This window comes from Rattus norvegicus, chromosome 10 (genome assembly GCF_021556685.1).
Source record: "Rattus norvegicus strain SHRSP/BbbUtx chromosome 10, alternate assembly SHRSP_T2T, whole genome shotgun sequence".
Classification (NCBI taxonomy): domain Eukaryota; kingdom Metazoa; phylum Chordata; class Mammalia; order Rodentia; family Muridae; genus Rattus; species Rattus norvegicus.
The window spans coordinates 75854712-75875204 of NC_141543.1; the positions used below are offsets into that span (position 1 = coordinate 75854712).

The window sequence follows — 20493 nt, forward strand, 5'->3', positions numbered from 1 at the left end:
GGTAACAACTAGACTATAAAAAAAATAAAATAAAATAAAAAACTCAGAGAGGAGATGGAGAGATAGCTCAGTGGTTAAGAGTGCTTACTATTCTTACAGAGGACCCCAGGTTCAGTTCCCAGCCCCAGCATGGTGGCTTGCAAACATCTCTAACTCCAGTTCCAGGAGATCCAATACCTCTTCTGACCCTTGCAGGCTTCTGAACATTTGTAGTGCATATAATATACTCATCCATACTCACAAAATAAAATTAAAAAGTAAAAAAAACTTGACAGAGAAGAAATGACCTTCTGCTAGGTCGGATGCCTAAGTTGGTGAAGTGCTTGCTGTGCAGTCATGAGGACCAGAGTTCAATCCTAAAACCGTATTTTTAAAAGAGCCATGTAGCTACACAGTGATGACGCACACTTTTTATCTCAGCACTCAGGAGGAAGAGACAGACAGATGTCTGAGATCCAGGCCAGGCTGGTGTGCAGCACAAGTTCCAGGACAACCAGGAGAAACTCTGTCTTAAAAAACCAAAATCACAGGGGCTGGGGATTTAGCTCAGTGGTAGAGCGCTTACCTAGGAAGCACAAGGCCCTGGGTTCGGTCCCCAGCTCCGAAAAAAAAAAAAAAGAACCAAAAAAAAAAAAAAAAAAAAAAAAAAAAAAAAAAAAAAAAAAAAAAAAACCAAAATCACAAAACAAACAAAAACCAGAAGCAGATAAGGAACGCTTAGGATTACTAAAGGCAGGAAGATGAGTTCTTCCTCTACCAGGAATCCTTTCAACCAGGGGAACTCCTGGATACTAGATTTCTCTCTTGTTTTGGTTTATAAATCGTGCTAATCAGCAGCAAGCAGCTCAAGAAACTACTACAGCTTTATTAAGGACAATCAGTAGAGGGCTATACGTCCTATGCTCCAGCATCTCAATGATTACTGGAAGAAACAAGCAGTGACCAACCCCTTTCATCTTTATAAGCATATTCTGTTACCATCAGGCAAATTATTAAAGGTGAATGGAAACAATACAATGTCATTACTTACAATGTGTGACTCCAGCCAAAGTTTGGTAGAAAGTAGGAGTGTCACTGTCATCAGTGAGGGTCACATATACACCCCCAGACAACAGCCATCGAGAGAAGGTAAAAGCATCTTTGTTGAGAAGAAGCCAATTTCTGAATTTTTCATAGTTTACCTTTTCACCCTAAAATTGAAACATGAAAACATTTGTTAATACAATTTTAGGGTAAAGTACTTAGAACCTGAACAACTTAAAACTTATTAGTGGTTGGCATTTTCCCATCTACTACCTAAAACTAAGCGCTACTAAACACACATACTTGGAAAGCAAACTGTTATTTAAAAAATAAAACAGCTGTACTTCAGTTAACGTCTATGCATAAAACCTATGTGCTACCTGTAAATTATTATCAATTTGGTAGTCAACTGCCAATTATAAACTACATTTTATTTGTTATAATATATCTGAGATCCGAAGGCTATATTTATATTTGTTTCAGTTTATAGTAAACCTAGTGCTTAAGGAATGATTTGATAATTACAAATACAGGCTGCTCTTGCAGAGGACCCAGGCACAATTCTAAGCACCTACACAGTGGCTCACAATATTCTTAACTCCAGTTTCAGAGAATCTAAAACCTTCTTTTAGTTTTTCAGGAACCAGGCACACATGTGGAACACATAAATGCATGTAGGCAATGAGGCATACACATAAAATAAAAATATAAAAAAATTTGTTTCTCTTACTCTTAAGAAAATTTAATTAGTCCAGATTTTCACTTATCCCTTATCTATCAGCACTCTGTAATCTAAATTAGTATATTTTAACTAAAGTTGCCTAAATTAAAACACTTAAATTTCATTTGCAAGTTAAAAATTTATTCAGAAGTCTTGCCTAGAATAGATAATAAGGATTCCATACATCAATTAGAGTTAAAAAAACAAACAAATTAGACAGGTTTAGAGATACAGGTCTTTAATCCCAGTACAAAGGCAGGAGGATCTCTATGAGTTCTAGGCCAGCCTGGGTCTACACAGGAATGACAAGTCCTTGGAAAGTCAGAAGTACATAATAAAAGCACGTCTCAACAACCCCCCACTAAAAAAACAAATTCATTTTCATCTTTTGCTTTCCTCTTAAGAAATAAAATGTGATCATCCTCATCTCCTACCTTACCCCTCTTTCTCTAAATCCTCTCCACATATACTCTTCTCAACTTCTATCTTTATAATTCTATCATTACAATATTTGTTTTATTAAATCTTTAGAGAAGAGAACTATCTAGGCTGAAAAAAGGTGTACTGACAAGACCTCTGCTTGAGCAACAGCTCTTAAGTTTTTTGGTTTTTTTTTTTTTTTTTTTTCTCTTTTTTTCAGAGCTGGGGACCGAACCCAGGGCCTTGCAGCTCTTAAGTTTAATAAAGAGTAGATACTTCTCTGAGAAAAAGAAAAAGAAAAAAGAAAAAACAAAAACAAACAAAAAAAAAAACAACTCCTTGGAAATGTAACAAAGACTGACATTCAGGGACCTAACAAGTCCAACCCTAACAGAAATGTTAAAAGACATAAAACACTGTCTACGTTGTTCAGCAGGATCCTACTAAGTACAATCATATGCTTAGCCTACTAGTTTGAGAACACTTAGCATCAATGCAATGCAAACTATGGAGATAATACTGACAGCCTTGTCTTAAATTGGAGACAGGGGATACAAGAGGACACTGCAAACATGTTGTAGATTAAGGACTCTATCCTATTCATACTCTATCCATATTTGTCTAAAAATAAAGTAGAAGTATAAAGTCCACAGATTTGTACACATTTACACAGTTAACTCTTAAGATACTGGGATAAGTCTAAATAGTACTGGCATCATTTATTACAATAAGCTTTTTAAAAAGACAGTTCTGTACTTGGCTTTCCTTCCTTTCCCCTGACATTATTGAGCTTTATAAAATGTGTGTTACTAGGCTGACAGCTCACAGCTACTGAGTAGCTTCATTAATATTGACTACAGCATTAGTACATGAGAGTAATAATTAATTTTAAGCTCCTCTGCCAAACACTAGAGAAGAAAGGAGGAGGAAGGCTACATTCATCACCAAAGGTCATGTAATCAATCATGGCTATGAAATGTTTATAAAAACCCAAAAGGGAATGTGTAGCTGTCCTTTGGCTACCTTGTGGGTTGTTTTGCCTACTCTTTATTTTTATCCCCCTCACCCTCCGCCATTTTATCCCTGATCACTAGATGGAGAGAAAGAAGGATAGAGAGGAAAGAAAAGATATCTCTGAATAAAGTCAGGAATCAGAAAGGGGCAACATTATCGTTAGACTACTTCTCGATGATTAGGGGTGTTGAGTTCCTTGGGGAAGTTTGATCTTTGCTGTCAGGATATGTGATTTCTTTTTCTTCCTGTTTCTTCTTTATGACGATTACTTAACAAACAGCAACCAAAATAACCAACAACTCACCATGCCTCTGGGGCCTGGCATTTATACACCCTGTGAAGAGTCCCCAGAATTCCAAACCTCACACAATCACAGAAACCATCTGCAGGGGGCAAACCACACCTCCACTACAGTGTGAAACAAATCTCTGTCAGCTGCTGTGGACAGTCTAAAGCAGTCACACACCGCCACACGCGAGATAAAATGAAAATACATTCCTATAATATTTTTGTGTTTTTCAAAGAAAGCAAAACTCTAATATTGTCACTATAGGGGTGCTTGAGAGATGACTCAGCACCTACCTCTCAGTCCATTTAATTTCCTTATAGTACTAATCACTACTACCTAATAATTTGAAGAAACACGTAGTCAAATACTTCTCGTTCCCATCAACAAAATAGGAATGTCTAAATAAGCCTTATTTAAATGTAAGACTATATATTTTCTCTGAAAAAAGAATATTAATACATTTGCTATCTTTGCGAAAATCCGTTATTTGATTTGCAAAGACTTTTTTCCTGACCATTAACTTTTTGTTACCAGAAAAAACAATGTATAGCCCAATTTATGCTAAAATACTATTACAGCAAATTCAAGTAAGTATAACAGAACCAAAAATATAGGTAGTCTATCCTTTAGCACCTAACACATAGAAACACTAAATAGATCTATTGTGGTGTTACACCTATAATCTCTTCAGGAGCCTGAGTGTACAATGGTGCCAGTGTACCTGTGTGGGAAAGTGTAACATTTTAAGTATAAAAAATTAATAGCCCTTATTAATTGAGGATTTTCTCTTTTCTTCCTAAGTTTTATTATTATTAAATTATGCACACATATGAGTATGTGTGTATGAGGGCAGGTGCCCCAGAGAGTACAACTGTCAGGTTCACTGCAGCTGTGAAGCTGTGAATCACTTTAACTGGGTGCTAAGAACCAGAGTCCTCTGGAAGAGTAACATGAACTCTTAGCCACTGAGCCATCTCTTTGGTCCCAGAATCAGGAACTTTATTCATAAACATAGAACTAATAAGAAACATGAACTCTTGATTTTCACTCTATCCGACAGATTTTCCTAATTATCTTAAAAAGCAATACTCAACTGACTCTTCTCCAGTTTCCTCATTCTAGTTTCTTTTCCTAGAGGGCTATTAGATAATATAAGTATTCTTTATTGAATACATCACATACCTTTATTGAATACATAATAATACCTGAAACATTAATCATTAAATAAAAAAATACCAAGAGCACTCTGTATATAAGTACCCATCATAGCCACATTTATCAGAAAGTGTTAACACTTCATCAACACAAAGAAATGAAATATAAATCTGTAAACGTACCTCCGAGAAGCACTTCCTGAGTGTATCTGGGACTTTACCGTCCACCACATGGAGCATTCTTTCCATTTCTTCCCGCACAACATAGCTCCCAGATTCACTTGAAAAAAGACTAAAAATATCTACGAAAGAAAAATAAAGTAATCTTTATATAAAGTACAGTTTAGTTCAAGTAGAAAGAGAAGAGAAAGGCACAATTCATTGCACTTCATAAGTACACTTTGTTATTGTTGTCATCTTCATTGGCCCTCTTCCTCCTCTTTCTCCTCCTCCTCCTCTTCATTCTCCTCAGATGGTCTTGTTCTACAGTCTTGGCTGGGCTAGTACTACAGAACCCAGGTCTGGGGTCACAATACTCAATTCTGATGCCTCAGTCTCCTGAGAGCTATGATTACAAGTGTGTGCACCACGCCTGTCTGTTTAATTTAGTCTTCAGAATAATTGAAGTATTTTTTCATACATGAGGTTAATACCAAATATTAGCAAAGACCAGGAAAAATGGGATCTCTTTCTCTCTCTCTCTCTCCCTCTCTCCCTCCCTCCCTCTGCTCCCAACCTCAACCCCTTTTAGTTTTTTTCAAGACAAGACTTCTCTGTGTAACCCTGGTAGTCCTGAAACTCACTCTACAGATCAGGCTGACTTCTGGCCTTAATCTCAAAAGATTCACCTGCCTCTGCCTCTGCCTCTACCTCTGCCTCTCTGCCTCTCTGCCTCTCTGCCTCTCCTGCCTCTGCCTCTGCCTCTCTGCCTCTCTGCCCCTCTGCCCCTCTGCCCCTCTGCCTCTGCCTCTCTCTCTGACTCTCTCTCTGCCTCTCTGCCTCTGCCTCTGCCTCTGCCTCTCTCTGCCTCTGCCTCTGCCTCAGAGTGCTGAGATGAAAGGCATGCACCACTAGCCCCTGGCCAGGATCTCTTACAAAATGTGATGAGTATATAAATAAATGTAACCAGTCTATATTTGTCAAAAATCTAGAAAAAGATGTGTGTCAGAAACTCTACTTCTAAACAATACCATTTTAACATTCAGAGATGCTAACACCTGTGCACAAACCCAAGGTGTTTATTTAATTACTATTTGTAAGAGCAAAAATTAGAAAGAAGATAAATATTTATTAAGAAACAAATTGAGATTTCTGTGAGTTCAAGGTCAGGCTGGTCTATAGAGTTAGTTCAAGGACAACCATGGCTACACAAAGAAATCCTGTCTCAAAAAACAAAACAAAATAAACAGATGTATGAGTACATATAATGAAATACCATACAGCAGTTAAACAGAGTATGTTCTTAAAGGTGAGTAAACACAAAGAAATATATATTCAGTGGGAGAAAAACAAATTTCAAAATAACTATAAGCCATTTTAAAAGTTCAAAACCTGCCGAACTGTTGAAGATATGCTTACAGAAATAAAAATACAAATACATAAAAATGTGTAAAAGATAAAGGAGGTCATTTACTCTCTGAGAATACTATCTCTGAGAAGGGCAGAAATTCAGGGATTTTGTAGAATTAAGGATAATACATCATTCTTCTCTTTTTGTTTTTAAAGATAGGGTGTCACATAGCCTCCAAGTTGATATGTAGCTGAGGATAACCCTGAAGTACTGCTAATCCAATCCTCTTGCCACTATCTCCCAACTGTGCTACCAAACAGAGCAAACTGTTTCCTTTTTGAAACTTCAAGATGTCAGATGCAGATGACGGAATTTTACAAAATAATAAGCTGGGTGAAAATACACATCTCACGTATTACTGAAATATTGTTAGGGCTTGAACATTGTCCCAAAGAGAGGTGAACTGAAGTTCTAGTCTTCTTGGATCATGGGGCTTGGTTCTAAGACCTTTTAAGCATTCCAAAATGTACCTAAATACATAAAATAGTACAGTACTTACATATAATTTATGTATATTAGACCCTTCCCTTCTGCTGCTGGGAATAAAAACCAAGGACCTTGTACATATCAAGTACTCTACCACTGAGCCACATTCCCAGCATTATTTGTTTTATCTTTATTGTGTTTTCTGTGGTTGTTGTTATTTTAACTTAGGTCTCACTAGACAGCCCAGACTGCTAAGCCATTCTCCTGCATCTGCTTCCCCAGTGCTGGAATGACAGTATGTGTCTCCATATGTGGTTAGCTCTCTATATTTTAAATCCTTATTAGCCTGGAAAGATAGAAGGCTGATACATGAGTATTCCAGGCCAATCTAGGCTACATAATGAAACTTACAGAAAGGAAGACCTACACTTTCTGACCATAGGTAATTTACAGAAATAAATTAACTTTTGGTTTTATAATTTAAGGGAAAAACAGACTACTAAGTTTATATCTTCCCATTTTTTTCTTTTCCTTCTTTTTCCCCAGGTTTATTGATTGTTTTGGGAGGGGGGAGATTGATTTTGTTTTAAGTTTTCTGAGTCAAGGCCTCATTTTGTTGCCCTGGCTATCCTGGAACTCATGATATAGACCAGACTGGCTTCACACTCATAGATACCACCTGCCTTTGCCTCCCACTGATGGGATTAAAGGCATATACCACCGCACCCAGCCATATTTTTTTTTTAAGTTAATAGCCTTAGTGATATAGGTAACATTCTGAAAAATTAATCTTTAAAAACATATATCTTAGTATACTTTAGTAATTTTTAGTATATGTACAAGGTTGTACAACAATTATCAATAATTTCAGAACATTTTCATCAACTAAAAAGAAATTTTATACCTACTAACAATAGAGCAGAGTGGCAGGGCACTTTCATAGCATGTCAATCTCCAATACCACAGAAAGGAGAAAGCAAAAACATAAACCAAAACTCTCATACCCACCAGGAGCTATTCATTCTCCATCTCCCTGTCCACCAAGTATCTTGACAGTATCATCTACTATATTCTGCCTCTATTGGTTTGCTTATTCTAGAAACATTACATAACTATAATCATAATGTGTGATCTACTCTAAATGGCACCCATTATTCAGTAATATATACACATACGTTTTAAAAATATGGGAAGGCTAGCACCTACAGAGGCCAGAAGATGATGTTAGATACTCCAGCGCTACAGTTACAGGTAGTTGTTAGACTCGCTGCACAGGTGCTGGAAATTGAGCTCAGGTCCTCCGGAAGAGCTAGCTACACTTATTCCTAACTGCTGAACCAACTTTCCAGTTCCTCAAGTAAAATAGTTTTGAGGCTTATCAATGTTTAAACATGGATCAGTACTTTACTTCCTTTCCTTATACATAAGGTTTTACTGTGCAAAAATTGACATTTATTCATCCAGATAGGCTGTGAGTTTAATTCCCAGAACAAACAATAAGTGGAGAAACAAACAAACCAAAAAAAGCCCTAAAAGCGGTTGCACTGTCATTTTACACTCTCAACAGCAAAAGATTAAGGACTGAAATTTTTATAAATACTTGTCAGTACAGTCATTACCTTTAATTTAAAAGGTGATATCACAATAGTTTTTTTTAGTTCACTATGTGACTAGCCACATTATCAAGTGCTTACTGGTCACTGTATCTTTGGAGTAATAGCCATTAGGATTTCTAGATTTTGAGGTTGATTATTCTACACATGTGATACTATTATCACTCGAGATAAAAGAAGAACTTACATTTTGCTTTCTCTTCATCTTTGCCTCTTGTAAGGAGGACGAGTCCAACTATTAAGTTGTTGAAATGCAGCCCTTTGGATGTTCCACCAAAAGAACAGTAAATCACCTGAAGAAACAACGAGAGAAAGCCAACCTTAAGAGATGTCTCAGTTAACAAAAATATGAGGTGTCATCATTCTTAACTAAACTAGCCTTGTCTCCACCTATAGACAATGCTCTGATTAATTTTAGTGAAATAATGACTTTCTGTAGGCATGTTATTGTTCCCTGTAGTAATTATTTGAATGTTGATTTCTGTGCCCCCACATCTGGTTGCAATCCTTATTCTGAAATCTCCTGTCTCAATGTTGTGTAAACACTGCTCCCTAATTCTTGCTTGATTGGTCAATAAAGAGGCTGATCAGCTAATGCTGGACTTCTTCCCTGCCAGGGGTTGGGGGAGTGGGTGGCAGGAGAGAGGAAGCTGGGATTGCCAAGGGTAGAGAATCTAGGAGACAAAGGCTCAAGTGTAGAGAACTCCATACAATGCAAATATTTTAAGGATTTTGTCTGGGAGGTAGCCAGATTACATAGATTAAAAAAGAATAACACTGCTCAGTTGTTGTGCCCTTAGAGCTTGATAAATATACTACTCCAGTCTCCATTATTTGAGAACTAACTGGGTTATGAGAAAAACTGCAACAAACATTTATTAAAATGCCATTAACAATTCTCTCTCTTCTTTTGTACCTTATTACAGCACTCAGATATATCCACCTACCCTATATACACACACTTTACAGGATGACACGTATGACTAGTTAGTTTGTTTGGATCCTTATCAAGGCTCAAAAGAGGGAACAAAACTCTCTTCAATAGCTGCAATAGTTTGATTAAAATTTTGTACAATTATAGAGTGTCCTTTAATTCCGGCTGAACTTACACATATATTATTTTGATTAGAATGAAAGACATTCCCTAATGTTCAGAATAATAAACAACAAAAAACATTTATTAATAGAAATTTATTACAATATTTATAATAGAATAAAAACTATAGACACAAAAGGGACAGTATCAGCAATGATTACAAATTACTTAGAATTATTACATTACTCACTCATTATTAAAACTTATATATATTGGGGTTGGGGATTTAGCTCAGTGGTAGAGCACTTGCCTAGCAAACACAAGGCCCTGGGTTCAGTCCCCAGCTCCGAAAAAAAGAAAAAGAAAAAAAAATTATATAGTTAAAGATTATTTATGGGCCAGTGAGACAATTCAGTGGGTAAGGGAGCTTACCACTAAGCCTGATAACCTGAGTTTAATCCCTGAAACCCACAAAGCAAAAGGAGAGAAACAACTCCCGTAAGCTTTCTGGATATTCACATGTGTGCCATGGTATAGCCATACATGGAAAACAAACAAAGACCAAATATCGTATTGCCGTGTCTATAATCCAGATGCTCAATAATCAGAAGCAAGCACATCTTTACGAGTTTCAAAGCTAGTCTGGTCTACATAATGAGTTCTAGGCCAGCCAGAATTATAACGTGAGATTCTGTCTCAAAACAAAACAAAACAAAACAAAACAAAACAAAAGGAGCAAGACTTGGCATGGTGGTGCAGGCCTATAATCTCGCTATTTGGGATATAAATTTATATTCATGACTTTTGCCTCAGAAAATACTGTTTTCTGAGTAAACTTTAAAATATCTTTTAAAGCACCTGACTAAAAGTCGACAGGCCTTGGAGATATATATTTTCAAGCTATATTTTAATATTAATAATATATATTATTTATATATTAATAATATATATATATATCTTAACTTTATCAAGAGCACCAGACTGGAATGGGCAAGGCACTGGCACAGTCCCTAATATTGAAGGAAAATTAAAAGTTGATGGCATCATCCAAATAGACAAGATGGATGAAGCAAATAAGTGCAGGCTGACAGGAGCCGGATGTAGATCGCTCCTGAGAGACACAGCCAGAATACAGCAAATACAGAGGCGAATGCCAGCAGCAAACCACTGAACTGAGAATGGGACCCCAGTTGAAGGAATCAGAGAAAGAACTGGAAGAGCTTGAAGGAGCTCGAGACCCCTTATGAACAACAATGCCAAGCAACCAGAGCTTCCAGGGACTAAGCCACTACCCAAAGACTAAACATGGACTGACCATGGACTCTGACCTCATAGGTAGCAATGAATATTCTAGTAAGATCACCAGTGGAAGGGGAAGCCCTTGGTCCTGCTAAGACTGAACCCCCAGTGAACGTGATTGTTGGGGGGAGGGCGGCAATGGGGGGAGGGTGGGGAGGGGAACACCCGTAAAGAAGGGGAGGGGGAGGGATTAAGGGGATGTTTGCCCGGAAACCGGGAAAGGGAATAACACTCGAAATGTAAATAAGAAATACTCAAGTTAATAAAAAAAAAAAAAGTTGATGGCATCAAGTTAATGTTTTCAAAACTTTAATCTTCAAAAGAATACTTTTCCATTTAAATTTTTAGTGAACATGGGATCTGTCAATTCATTTTTATCTACAAAACCTTTTTCTAGACAATCTTTTGCAAATATTAATTTATTAAATCAATTTCTCACAGCAAATTTGGCAGTGTTTGGGGGACAAGGGACTAAAGTGCATATTTTATATACCAAAGCAGACCAACCTGGCCTCCAGGTTCTCCCAGCATCCCTCAGTCGCTACCTGGCATACCCTGCTCCCAACCCTGAATTTTCCAGCTCAGAGCTAGGCTGTTCTTTCCCCAGAGGAGGTTCTTCCCTATATAATCCTGATATTTTGTGCCTCTCCTCCCTTCTTCTCTCCCGTCCCCCCTCCCTCCCTCCTTCCTTCCCTCCTTTCCTCTCCCTTGTGAACATGCCTTTTCTCTCTTTCTCCCTACCCCGACTCCCCTCGGTTCCTGGGACCAATGAACTCACTAGCCCAAAAGCACCTTCCCTGCCTTTAACATAATCTGATCTGGCTTGGATTGGCTCATTTCATCAGCAGCAGAGGTGGAGAAATAGCCTATCAGGCAAATCTAAATTTCTGAATGAAGAAATGAGTTTTCAGGAAATATCTAATCAATACTAAGCTTTAAGAGGCAGAGTTGTATGAGGGGTTCCTGCCATCCTTCATACACAAAGCTTATTTCTCCCTCACTCAGGTTGAATTAACCAGAACAATGGTCATGAAGAAGTCTAGTCCTCTGCTGAATGGGTAGGGTTTGTGACAAAATGCAAATATGTTATAAAAAGAACTCTTTGTATCCATAAGGGGTTAGATTAAAATTGAAAGCTAGCAGGTGTAGTCTGTGGACACAGAAGTTCATAAACAAGATTTGGAGGAAGGAAAGGAAACAGAAAATCCCAGCACGGGGGTGGCAGAGGCAGGGGGATCTTTGAGTTTAAGGTCAGTCTGGTCTACAGAGAGTCAGTCAAGACTACACAGAGAAACTCTGTCTCAAAAATAAAAATAAACTACACACACACACACACACACACACACACACACACACGAGAGAGAGAGAGAGAGAGAGAGAGAGAGAGAGAGAGAGAGCACAAGCACATTAGGAAAAAGAAATGTTCCCTACTAGCTATTCTCTAGCACTAAGAAAGATAGCCCAAGAAGTACATGAAGATTTGAGGACATCTTGGGCCTCTGTGACCATTAAGAGCCTTCTTTCCAATAGTGTTGTTCTGGTGACTGGGAACCCACCTCATGATTTTTAAAGCAGCACAGAATCTAAGCCTAAAACTCAGATTCCACTGCAGAGGCCTCAGAGATATCAAAACAGTGCAAGAGCAATAAATAGTCATCTCCTAGGGGACCAGACCAAACCATGAGGCTGGTGAGAAAGGTGATATTGGCTCCTGAGGAACTTCAAGAGATCTTTCATTGGCAACCTGTCTCATGAGATAGACAAATCAAAGCTTAAGGACTTCTTTAAAAATTATGGGAATATGGTAGAACTATACATTAAGAATGGTAAGAAATTACTCACTTCTAAAGTTTTGTTGTATTTGATTATGACAAGGAGGATCTCTGTGAGTTTAAGGGTGACCTGGCCTGAGCTCTTGGCCAGCCAGTTCTATGTAGAGAGACCTTGTCTTAGAAACACACACACACACACACACACACACACACACACACACACACACACACACACACACACACAAAACTAGAGTATGAGTAAGAATAGTAAAAAATTAACTGGGCAGTGGTTTCACACATCCTTAGTCCCAACATTCAGGAGGCAGAGGTAAGCCAATCCCCAACCAGCCTGGTCTATGGACCAGCAAGAGATACAAAGAGAAACCTTATTTCAGAAAGACAAAAAAAAAAAAAAAAAAAAAAAAAAAAAAAAAGTTAAAAACTAAGACAACATTTTAAAGCTTCCATAATTTTTTTTTTTTTGTGCTTGATGTATGTGTAAACGTGTGCAAAGACTAGAGAGAGACATTAGGTGGCATGTTCTGCTGTCCTCTTTCCCTGGAGAAGGGTCTTTCATTGAACCTGGAGCTAGGTTGATGGGCAGCAATCACTTTCTCTCCTCCCCCAAGGCACTAGGGTTACAGGCTCACATGGTGCCATGTCTGCCTCCCCCCCCCCTTTTTTAAAATAAATAAATTAAATTAAAAAAACATGGGCACTGGGCTTTGAACTCTTGTCCTTGTGCTTGCACATCAAGCTTTCTTACCATTTATCTAGTCCTTGTACATTTTAAAGAAGGATTACTTTATCAATATCATGTCTTAACTATGGATTCTTAAAAACAATAAAAGCATCATAGTTCAATTAGGAAAGAAAACAATAAGCTCCTGAGACATTAACTTCAAATTCCAAAGAATTTTATAGTTTTACTTTCAAATCAAGGAAAAAATTTCTGATTATGTACCCCTATAAACAGAATTGAAATATTGCAGTTTAACATAAAAATCAGAGTTTTGACCATTAAGTTAGTGTTTTTAGGAAGGCTAAGAGTTTTATTGACAAGAGCACTAATACAAAGAGGATGCTCTCTTTTTGGGCGGTGGCTGTTATGCCCTGAAAGACTAATATTTCACAAAGAAATAACTTGCATATGTTCAAAGGCTCACAGAGGTACATAATGAACTAAATTATGAGAAAACATTTATGAAAGAAATCTAAATGGAGCCAGCAAATAACAGGGTGAAAAAGCCCCAACCATACATCTCTCACCACCAAGTACTCAAAATGGGTTACATCTGATTGAGTTGTTGGCTGAACGGTACTCATAGAAAACTACCAAAACAACTTAGGCTATTACCTAAGTTTGTGGAAGTTACTCTCCACAAACTGATGGTAAGGCCCTACTACTGAAGATGACACATCTTCATTGAACATGAACAAGTTGAGATGGTACCTAACTAGAGTCTTTACCCACTACTGACATGAGTTCTACCAACTGTGCGACAAATCCTCCATGTACCAGGGTGATCATTGGGGTAATACTGGCCTACATTGTGGGAGTAACCAACCACTATCTGATTGATCTAAGGGCCACTACAGAAGGAAATAATGCCTGACACTGCTCAGGTGGCAGTAATCTGAAATTAGATAGGCCGTGGACCCAGGGGAAAACCAAATACTATTTCTGTATTAAATGTACATTAGTGATGGTCTACTATACACATAGGATCACTGTCTCACTGAGCCATCCTCGAAGAAGCTTCCTGCTGCAGTAGACAGGAAATAATACAGAAACCCACAACTAGACAATGTGCAGAGATTGAGAGATCTAGAAACACTCAGTCCTAAATGGGATGTCATTAACCAAACTCTCCCCTCAGGGCACAGAGAAGTCTGTAAATAAGGAAGCTGGAGATTGTAATAGAGGAGATAGATTATAAGAAGAAAACATTATCTTGCAGAGAAAACAAAATTGATATACATATGAACTCAAAGACTGTGGCAGCTGGCCAAAGGGTACTCATAACACCTCCCTCACCCAACACACACACACACACACACACACACACACACACACACACACACACACGCATATAAACCCAAAGACTATACTTATGGCCTGCACAGATCCAAAACTAAATGGGTGTCCCGGCACTGAGATGGGGAAGTAGATACAAGCTTCCATTCCCAATCAAGGCACTACCACCAATTAACAACCACTCTCAAAGGGAAAATTAGTTTCTTCAAGGGAGTCTCACTGTGTATACAAACAATACTTTAAGAGTGGGACCCATGCCCATCAGTAGACTGCCAAAGGTTGTGAACTCAAAGGTATTTTTAGAGTTTTTCTGTTTGTTTGTTTTTGTCTGTCTGTCTCATAATGCTTTGTTTGGGTGCTCTGCCCTCTCTGTTTCTGTTTCTCTGTTTTTCCCCCTCCCCCCTATATCTTACTGGTCCTTTACTTGCATACTAGTTTTAGATTTTATGTTCTTATGGGTTTTGTTTCTTGAGACAGTTTCTCTGTGTAGCCTTGGCTGTCCTGGAGCTCACTCTGTAGACCTGGGTGGCCTCGAATTCAGAGTTCCTCCTGCTTCTGCCTCTCAAACACTGAAATTAATGGAGTGTGTGCCACCGCCACCCAGCTGCCTGTTTGTTCTCCTTAAACAGATAAACAGACATAGAATTAGAAGACTGGGAAGGTGTGGAGGCTCTGGAAAGAGATGAGGAGGGCAAACTATGATCAGAGTATATTGTACAAACTGCCCCCCTATTTTCAATAAAGTATGAAAGAGAAAATATCTCTTATTTTGAACTCTTAATTAAATTAAATACTCTTAATCCTAATAAATACCTCCAGATATAAATCCAGATTCCTGTTTTTTAATGTACTTTTTATTATGCTATGGTTAGATAAGGTCCCCATAGACTCATGTGTTTGAACAAGCTTATGGAGGCCCAGATTTCTTATAACTGAAGTGATATCACATGTTTCTAGCTCAATTATTGTACTAGATGTCACTGCTATAAGACTGATTAAACACAAGTAGGGTCCACTGGGAACACAGCCAGCAGAGGTTGAGTACCAGGTTGTCCCCTGACCTCCATCTTTTGGCCCATGGCTTCCCTGCTTTCCAGAGGAAGTCTGTGGTACTCATCCAGCTTACACCTCTCCCTGTACCAATCCCCAGCCAGCCAGGTCTACCTGGGGCACAGCCAGCAGAGGTGAGTTGTGTGCTGTCCCTAGACCTCCATTTTCTGGTCCTGCCATCAGGAGAAAACTTGTGGGACCCCAGGAGTGTCCTGCTTCTCCAAGGAGGTCTGTGAGGCCTCTAGGAGCATCCACTTTAGACCCCCTATCCAGACAATCCCTACCCACCAGGCCACCTGGGGCATAACCAGCAAATGTGAGCACTGTCCTGTTCCCTGAGATCCACTGTCAGGTTCTGCCTGCCTCTCAGAGGATTCTTGCTGGCACCAAGAACATTCAGCCATCACCAAGGACAACCATATGGCTAAAGGACACTAAGAACACAATCAACAAGAGCCAGGGCACTATGGCACCACCAGAGCCCAGCTATCCTGTTGCAGCAACCCTGGATATCCTAACACAGCAGAAGCACAAGAATATGACCTTACATTCAATCTTATAAAGAAGATAGAGGCCTTTAAAGAGGAAATGAATAAATAAATCTTGTAAAGAAACACAGGAAGGGGCTGGAGAGATGACTCAGAAGGTAAAGAGCGCTGCCTGCTCTTCCACGGGTCTTGACTTCAATCCCCAGCAACCACATGATGGCTCACAACCATCTATAATGTGATTTAATGCCCTTTTCTAGCATGCAGGTGTACATTCAAATAGAGCACTCATATACATAAAATAAATCTTTTAAAATCTAAAAAAATACATTCAAGTAGAGCACTCATATACATAAAATAAATCTTTTAAAATAAGAAATGTAGGAAAATACAATCAAACAGATGAAGAAAATGAATAAAACTGTCTAAGAACTGAAAATGGATATAGAAGCAATAAAGAAAACATAAACTGAGAGAATCTTGGACATGGACAGTCTAGGGAAGAGAACAGGAACTACAGCAAGCATCACCAAGAGAATACAGAAAGGAAGAGAGACTCTCAGGCAGAGAAGAACCGATTGAAGAAATCATTACATCAGTCAAAGAAAATGCTAGATCTAAAAATTCATGATACAAAACATTCAAGAAATCTAGGACTCTATGGAAAGACCAAACCTAAAAATAATACAAAGAGAAGAAGAAGATTCCCAGCTACAAGGCCCAGAAAGCATTTTCAACAAGATCATACAAGAAAATTTCTTAGTCATTAGAGAAGTACAAATGAAAACAACTCTGAGATTCTATCTTATATACATCAGAATGGCTAAGTACAAAAACTCAACAGACAGCACAAGCTGGGGAGGATGTGGAGCAAAGAGAACATACCTTCACTGCTGGTAGGAGCTCAAACTAGTACAACCATTTTGGAAATCAATTTGGCAGTTTCTTAGAACATTGTGAACAGTTCTATCCCAAGACCCAAATATACCATTCCTGGGCATATACCCAAAACATGCCCCACTATACCACAAGGATGCTTGCTCAACTATGTTCATAGCAGCTTTATTCATATCAGTCAGAGACAACCTAGTTGTCCCTCAACTTAAGAATGAATAAAGAAAATGTGGTAATCTACACAGTGGAATCATACTCAGCTATTAAAAATAACAAAATCATGGATTTGTAGGCAAATGGATAGAACTAGAAAATATCATCCTGAGTGAGGTAACCCAGATTCAGAAAGATACTCACTTATAAAGAGATATTAGCCATAAAGTACAGGATAACCATGCTACAATCCACAGACCCAAAGTAACTAAGTAATAAGAAGGACCCAGGGGAAGATGCATGAATCTCAGTTAAAAGGGGAAATAAAACAGACATCAGAGGTAGATGGAGGGAGTCAACTGGGGATTGGGGGTAGGGGACCGGGGATGAGAATCAGGTGTGGTGAGAGGGGAGGTGGGAGAGGGCTAGGAGAGAGAATGGAAATTGGTAGGGGGCATCTCTAGGACTAGCTGCAGACCTGGGATTGGGGAGCTTCAGGGAGTCTATGATGGTGACCTAGCTGAGACTTTTAACAGTCAGGGATATGGAGCCTAAAGTGGCCACCTCCTGTAACCAGGCAGGACTTCCAATGGAGAGAGGGGTACAACAACACACCCACAAAACCTTAGATCCAAAATGTGTCCTGCCTAGAAGATGCACAAGATAAAGATGGAGCAGATTGAGGGAATGGACAACCAATGACTGGCCTAACTTAAGGTGCGTCCCATGGGAGAGAGCCAAGCCAATACTATTAATGTTAATCTGCTATGCTTGTAGACAGGAACCTAACATAATTGTCTCCTGTGAGGCTACATCCAGCAGCTGATGGAAACAGATGCAAAGACCAACAGCCGAACATCAGGCGGAGCTCAAGGAGTCTTGTGAAAGAATTGGGGATGGGATGGAACAAGAGAGAAGGGTCAAGGACTCCTACAGAGTCACCTAATCTAGGCCCATGGGGCTCAGAGAAGCTGAACCACCAACCAAAGAGCATGCTGGCACTAGACCTAGGCCCCTACACATTTGTAGCATATGAATGAAGTAGCTTGGTCTTCATGTGGGTCCCCTAACAATTGGAGCAGAGGCTTGGCTCTGATTCTGTTGACTTCTGTTGTATCTCCTCTTCCTATCTGGACTGCCTGGTCAGGCCTCAGTGGGAGAGGATGTACTTAGTCCTGCTGCAACTTGATGTCCTAGGGTACCCAAGGGAGAACTGCCTCTTCTCTTAGGAGAAGTGGGCAGGGGGATTTGGGAGGGAGGGACTAGGAGGTAAGGAGGGAAGGGAAGCTTTGACTGGGATGTAGATGTAAATTAAAGTAAATAAATAAATAAATAGGTAAGTGGAAAACAAAAAGACTTACTTGAAATGGAAACTTCTAGTTTTTTTAGAAAGGTATGTCAAATGATGTTTTGCTGGGGCACACAGGTGAAAGGATATCTTGCTAAAGTAAATAGGTGAAAGAATGTTTTGATATAGCAAACACTCGAAAGACTCTGGGTGAAGAAGTATAAATATGACCCCCACAGACAGTGGGAGACAAGTACTAAGCTGTGGTTTGGTTTGCTCCACTTCACTATTTGTCCTCAAAGATATGCATGTATTGGTTTGCCTTACACAGCATTGTTGAGCTCAACTGTGATAACACCGCCTCAGAGAAACTTGCCCAAGAACTACTCTTGAAGTTCCTGCAGCAGTTTGCAGCTTGCTTCTGTGGTCTCACCTCAGCCCAACTGGCTAGCCTGGAGGCTTCTTAAGGACTATACTGTAGTTGCCGGTTCATGCCTGATGTCTGCCTGACTAGAGGATTAGATTCAGCAGCTGCAGAATAGTATTTGGTGTTTGTTGTGGGAGTGAACTGTTGTCAAAGAATTATTGCTGAACAGGTCCACTTCCCCCATATCCTAATAACCTTTTTCTTCCACTGCCTCTGCTAAGTGGTGGGAGAGAGGAGAAGATTAAACCTTATTAAAAGTAGGTTGCAAAAAATTTATGCCTATATTTATTAAACTCAAAAAATATATTTTTTTCTTCTTTTCGGAGCTGGGGACTGAACCCAGGGCCTTGCGCTTGCTAAGCAAGTGCTCTACCACTGAGCTAAATCCCCAACCCAAAAAATATTTTTATAGTATCTGATTTTTAAAAAAAAAGATCTACATGCGCGCGTGTGTGTGTGTGTGTGTGTGTGTGTGTATTCACAGAAGCCATAATGGGAGCTGGATCCCTGGAGTTGGAGATAAAGGCAGCTGTGATATGGATGTGGGGAAGTGAACTCAGGTCTTCTGGAAGAGCAGACGTACTCTTAACCATTGAACCATTTCTCCAGTGTCTAATCTTGATAATTATATTTCTAGAAAGAAGTATGCAAACAGAAAAAAAATCCCTGGTTATATGAATATAACTCTGGGAAATTTAAAATGGGACAGTTATTTCTACATTTATTAAATAACATCATACAAAAATGTCAATCAACTGTTGTAAGTGTATACTTTGCTTTGGAAAGAAAAATGCACTTACAAAGTTTTCAAATTTTAGAAATAGAACATTCTACATTCTCTGTCCTCTTGAAATTCAGTAGTCCCTATAAAAAGAAGTGACTGTATGTCAGTTTCATCCTGTCCAAATATATGGACTCATGGAATTACTTCAATAATTCAGAACGACTGAAAAGCAAAAGTAAGCATTAACCAAAGTAATTCACAAATCTTTCTAGTTATTTGAAATAAAAAAACAACCATTCCCAACTTACAACCATACTAATTTATTAAAGCATAATCATTTATTAAAATGACTAAAATACAGGAAACATTTTCTAATCATTTATAATTAGATTTCCCCTGGCTAACCCCAAAATTCTATTTGAATTATAATGTGACAAAAATACCGAGTAACTAACAATAATAATTATAATAAGATGATTTAAAAGCATATTACTACAAATGTTTGTATGTATTTTCACCAATATTGCTGGGAACTAGCCCAGTGCCATCTCTATTAAGGAAAGTAGAGATGGGTAGTTTTCATGGACAAAACTAAAAGTTGTTTATTTTTGGTAATATTTATCTTTCTTTAACTCTTTGCTATTCTAAGGTAAGAAGCTGCTGGCTTTTGATAATTAACTCCTGCTGTTCAGCAGCAAGGAATTAAGGGATTAAGAAAAGGAATTAGTTTATTCGGGCTCTTTGTTCATTTACGTGGGAGCCACAGTTGATCAGTTGATCAGCTACAGGCTCAACGTTTCATTAATTTTTTTGTGAGCCAAAGAATAAGGAAAAGAAAGTCACACTCGCAGCAAGAAAAACTCACTTATTCTGAATGAAGCAAAAGAAGAGGAGGCGGAGGAGGAGGAGGAGAAGGAGAAGGAGGAGGAGGAGCTGCTACTCCAACTTTTTTTTTTTTTTAAAGATTTATTTATTTATTATATATAAGTACACTGTAGCTGTCTTCATATACACCAGAAGAGGGCATCGGATCTCTTTACAGATGGTTGTGAGCCACCATGTGGTTGCTGGGATTTGAACTCATGACCTCTGGA

General features: G+C 38.7%; 1 protein-coding gene across 2 annotated transcripts in view; it reads right to left on the reverse strand.

Moving 5' to 3' along the window:
- The window catches only part of Usp32 (ubiquitin specific peptidase 32), a 148732-nt gene that overhangs the window by 87284 nt on the left and 40955 nt on the right, over nt 1–20493 (reverse strand). For both annotated transcript variants that reach the window (NM_001401667.1, XM_087572114.1), the window contains exons 3-5: nt 8418–8523; nt 4805–4923; nt 1031–1190 (exon numbers count right to left, since the gene is read on the reverse strand). In NM_001401667.1, the coding sequence (NP_001388596.1) occupies nt 1031–1190; nt 4805–4923; nt 8418–8523 (385 nt within the window). The remainder of the gene's footprint in view (nt 1–1030; nt 1191–4804; nt 4924–8417; nt 8524–20493) is intronic.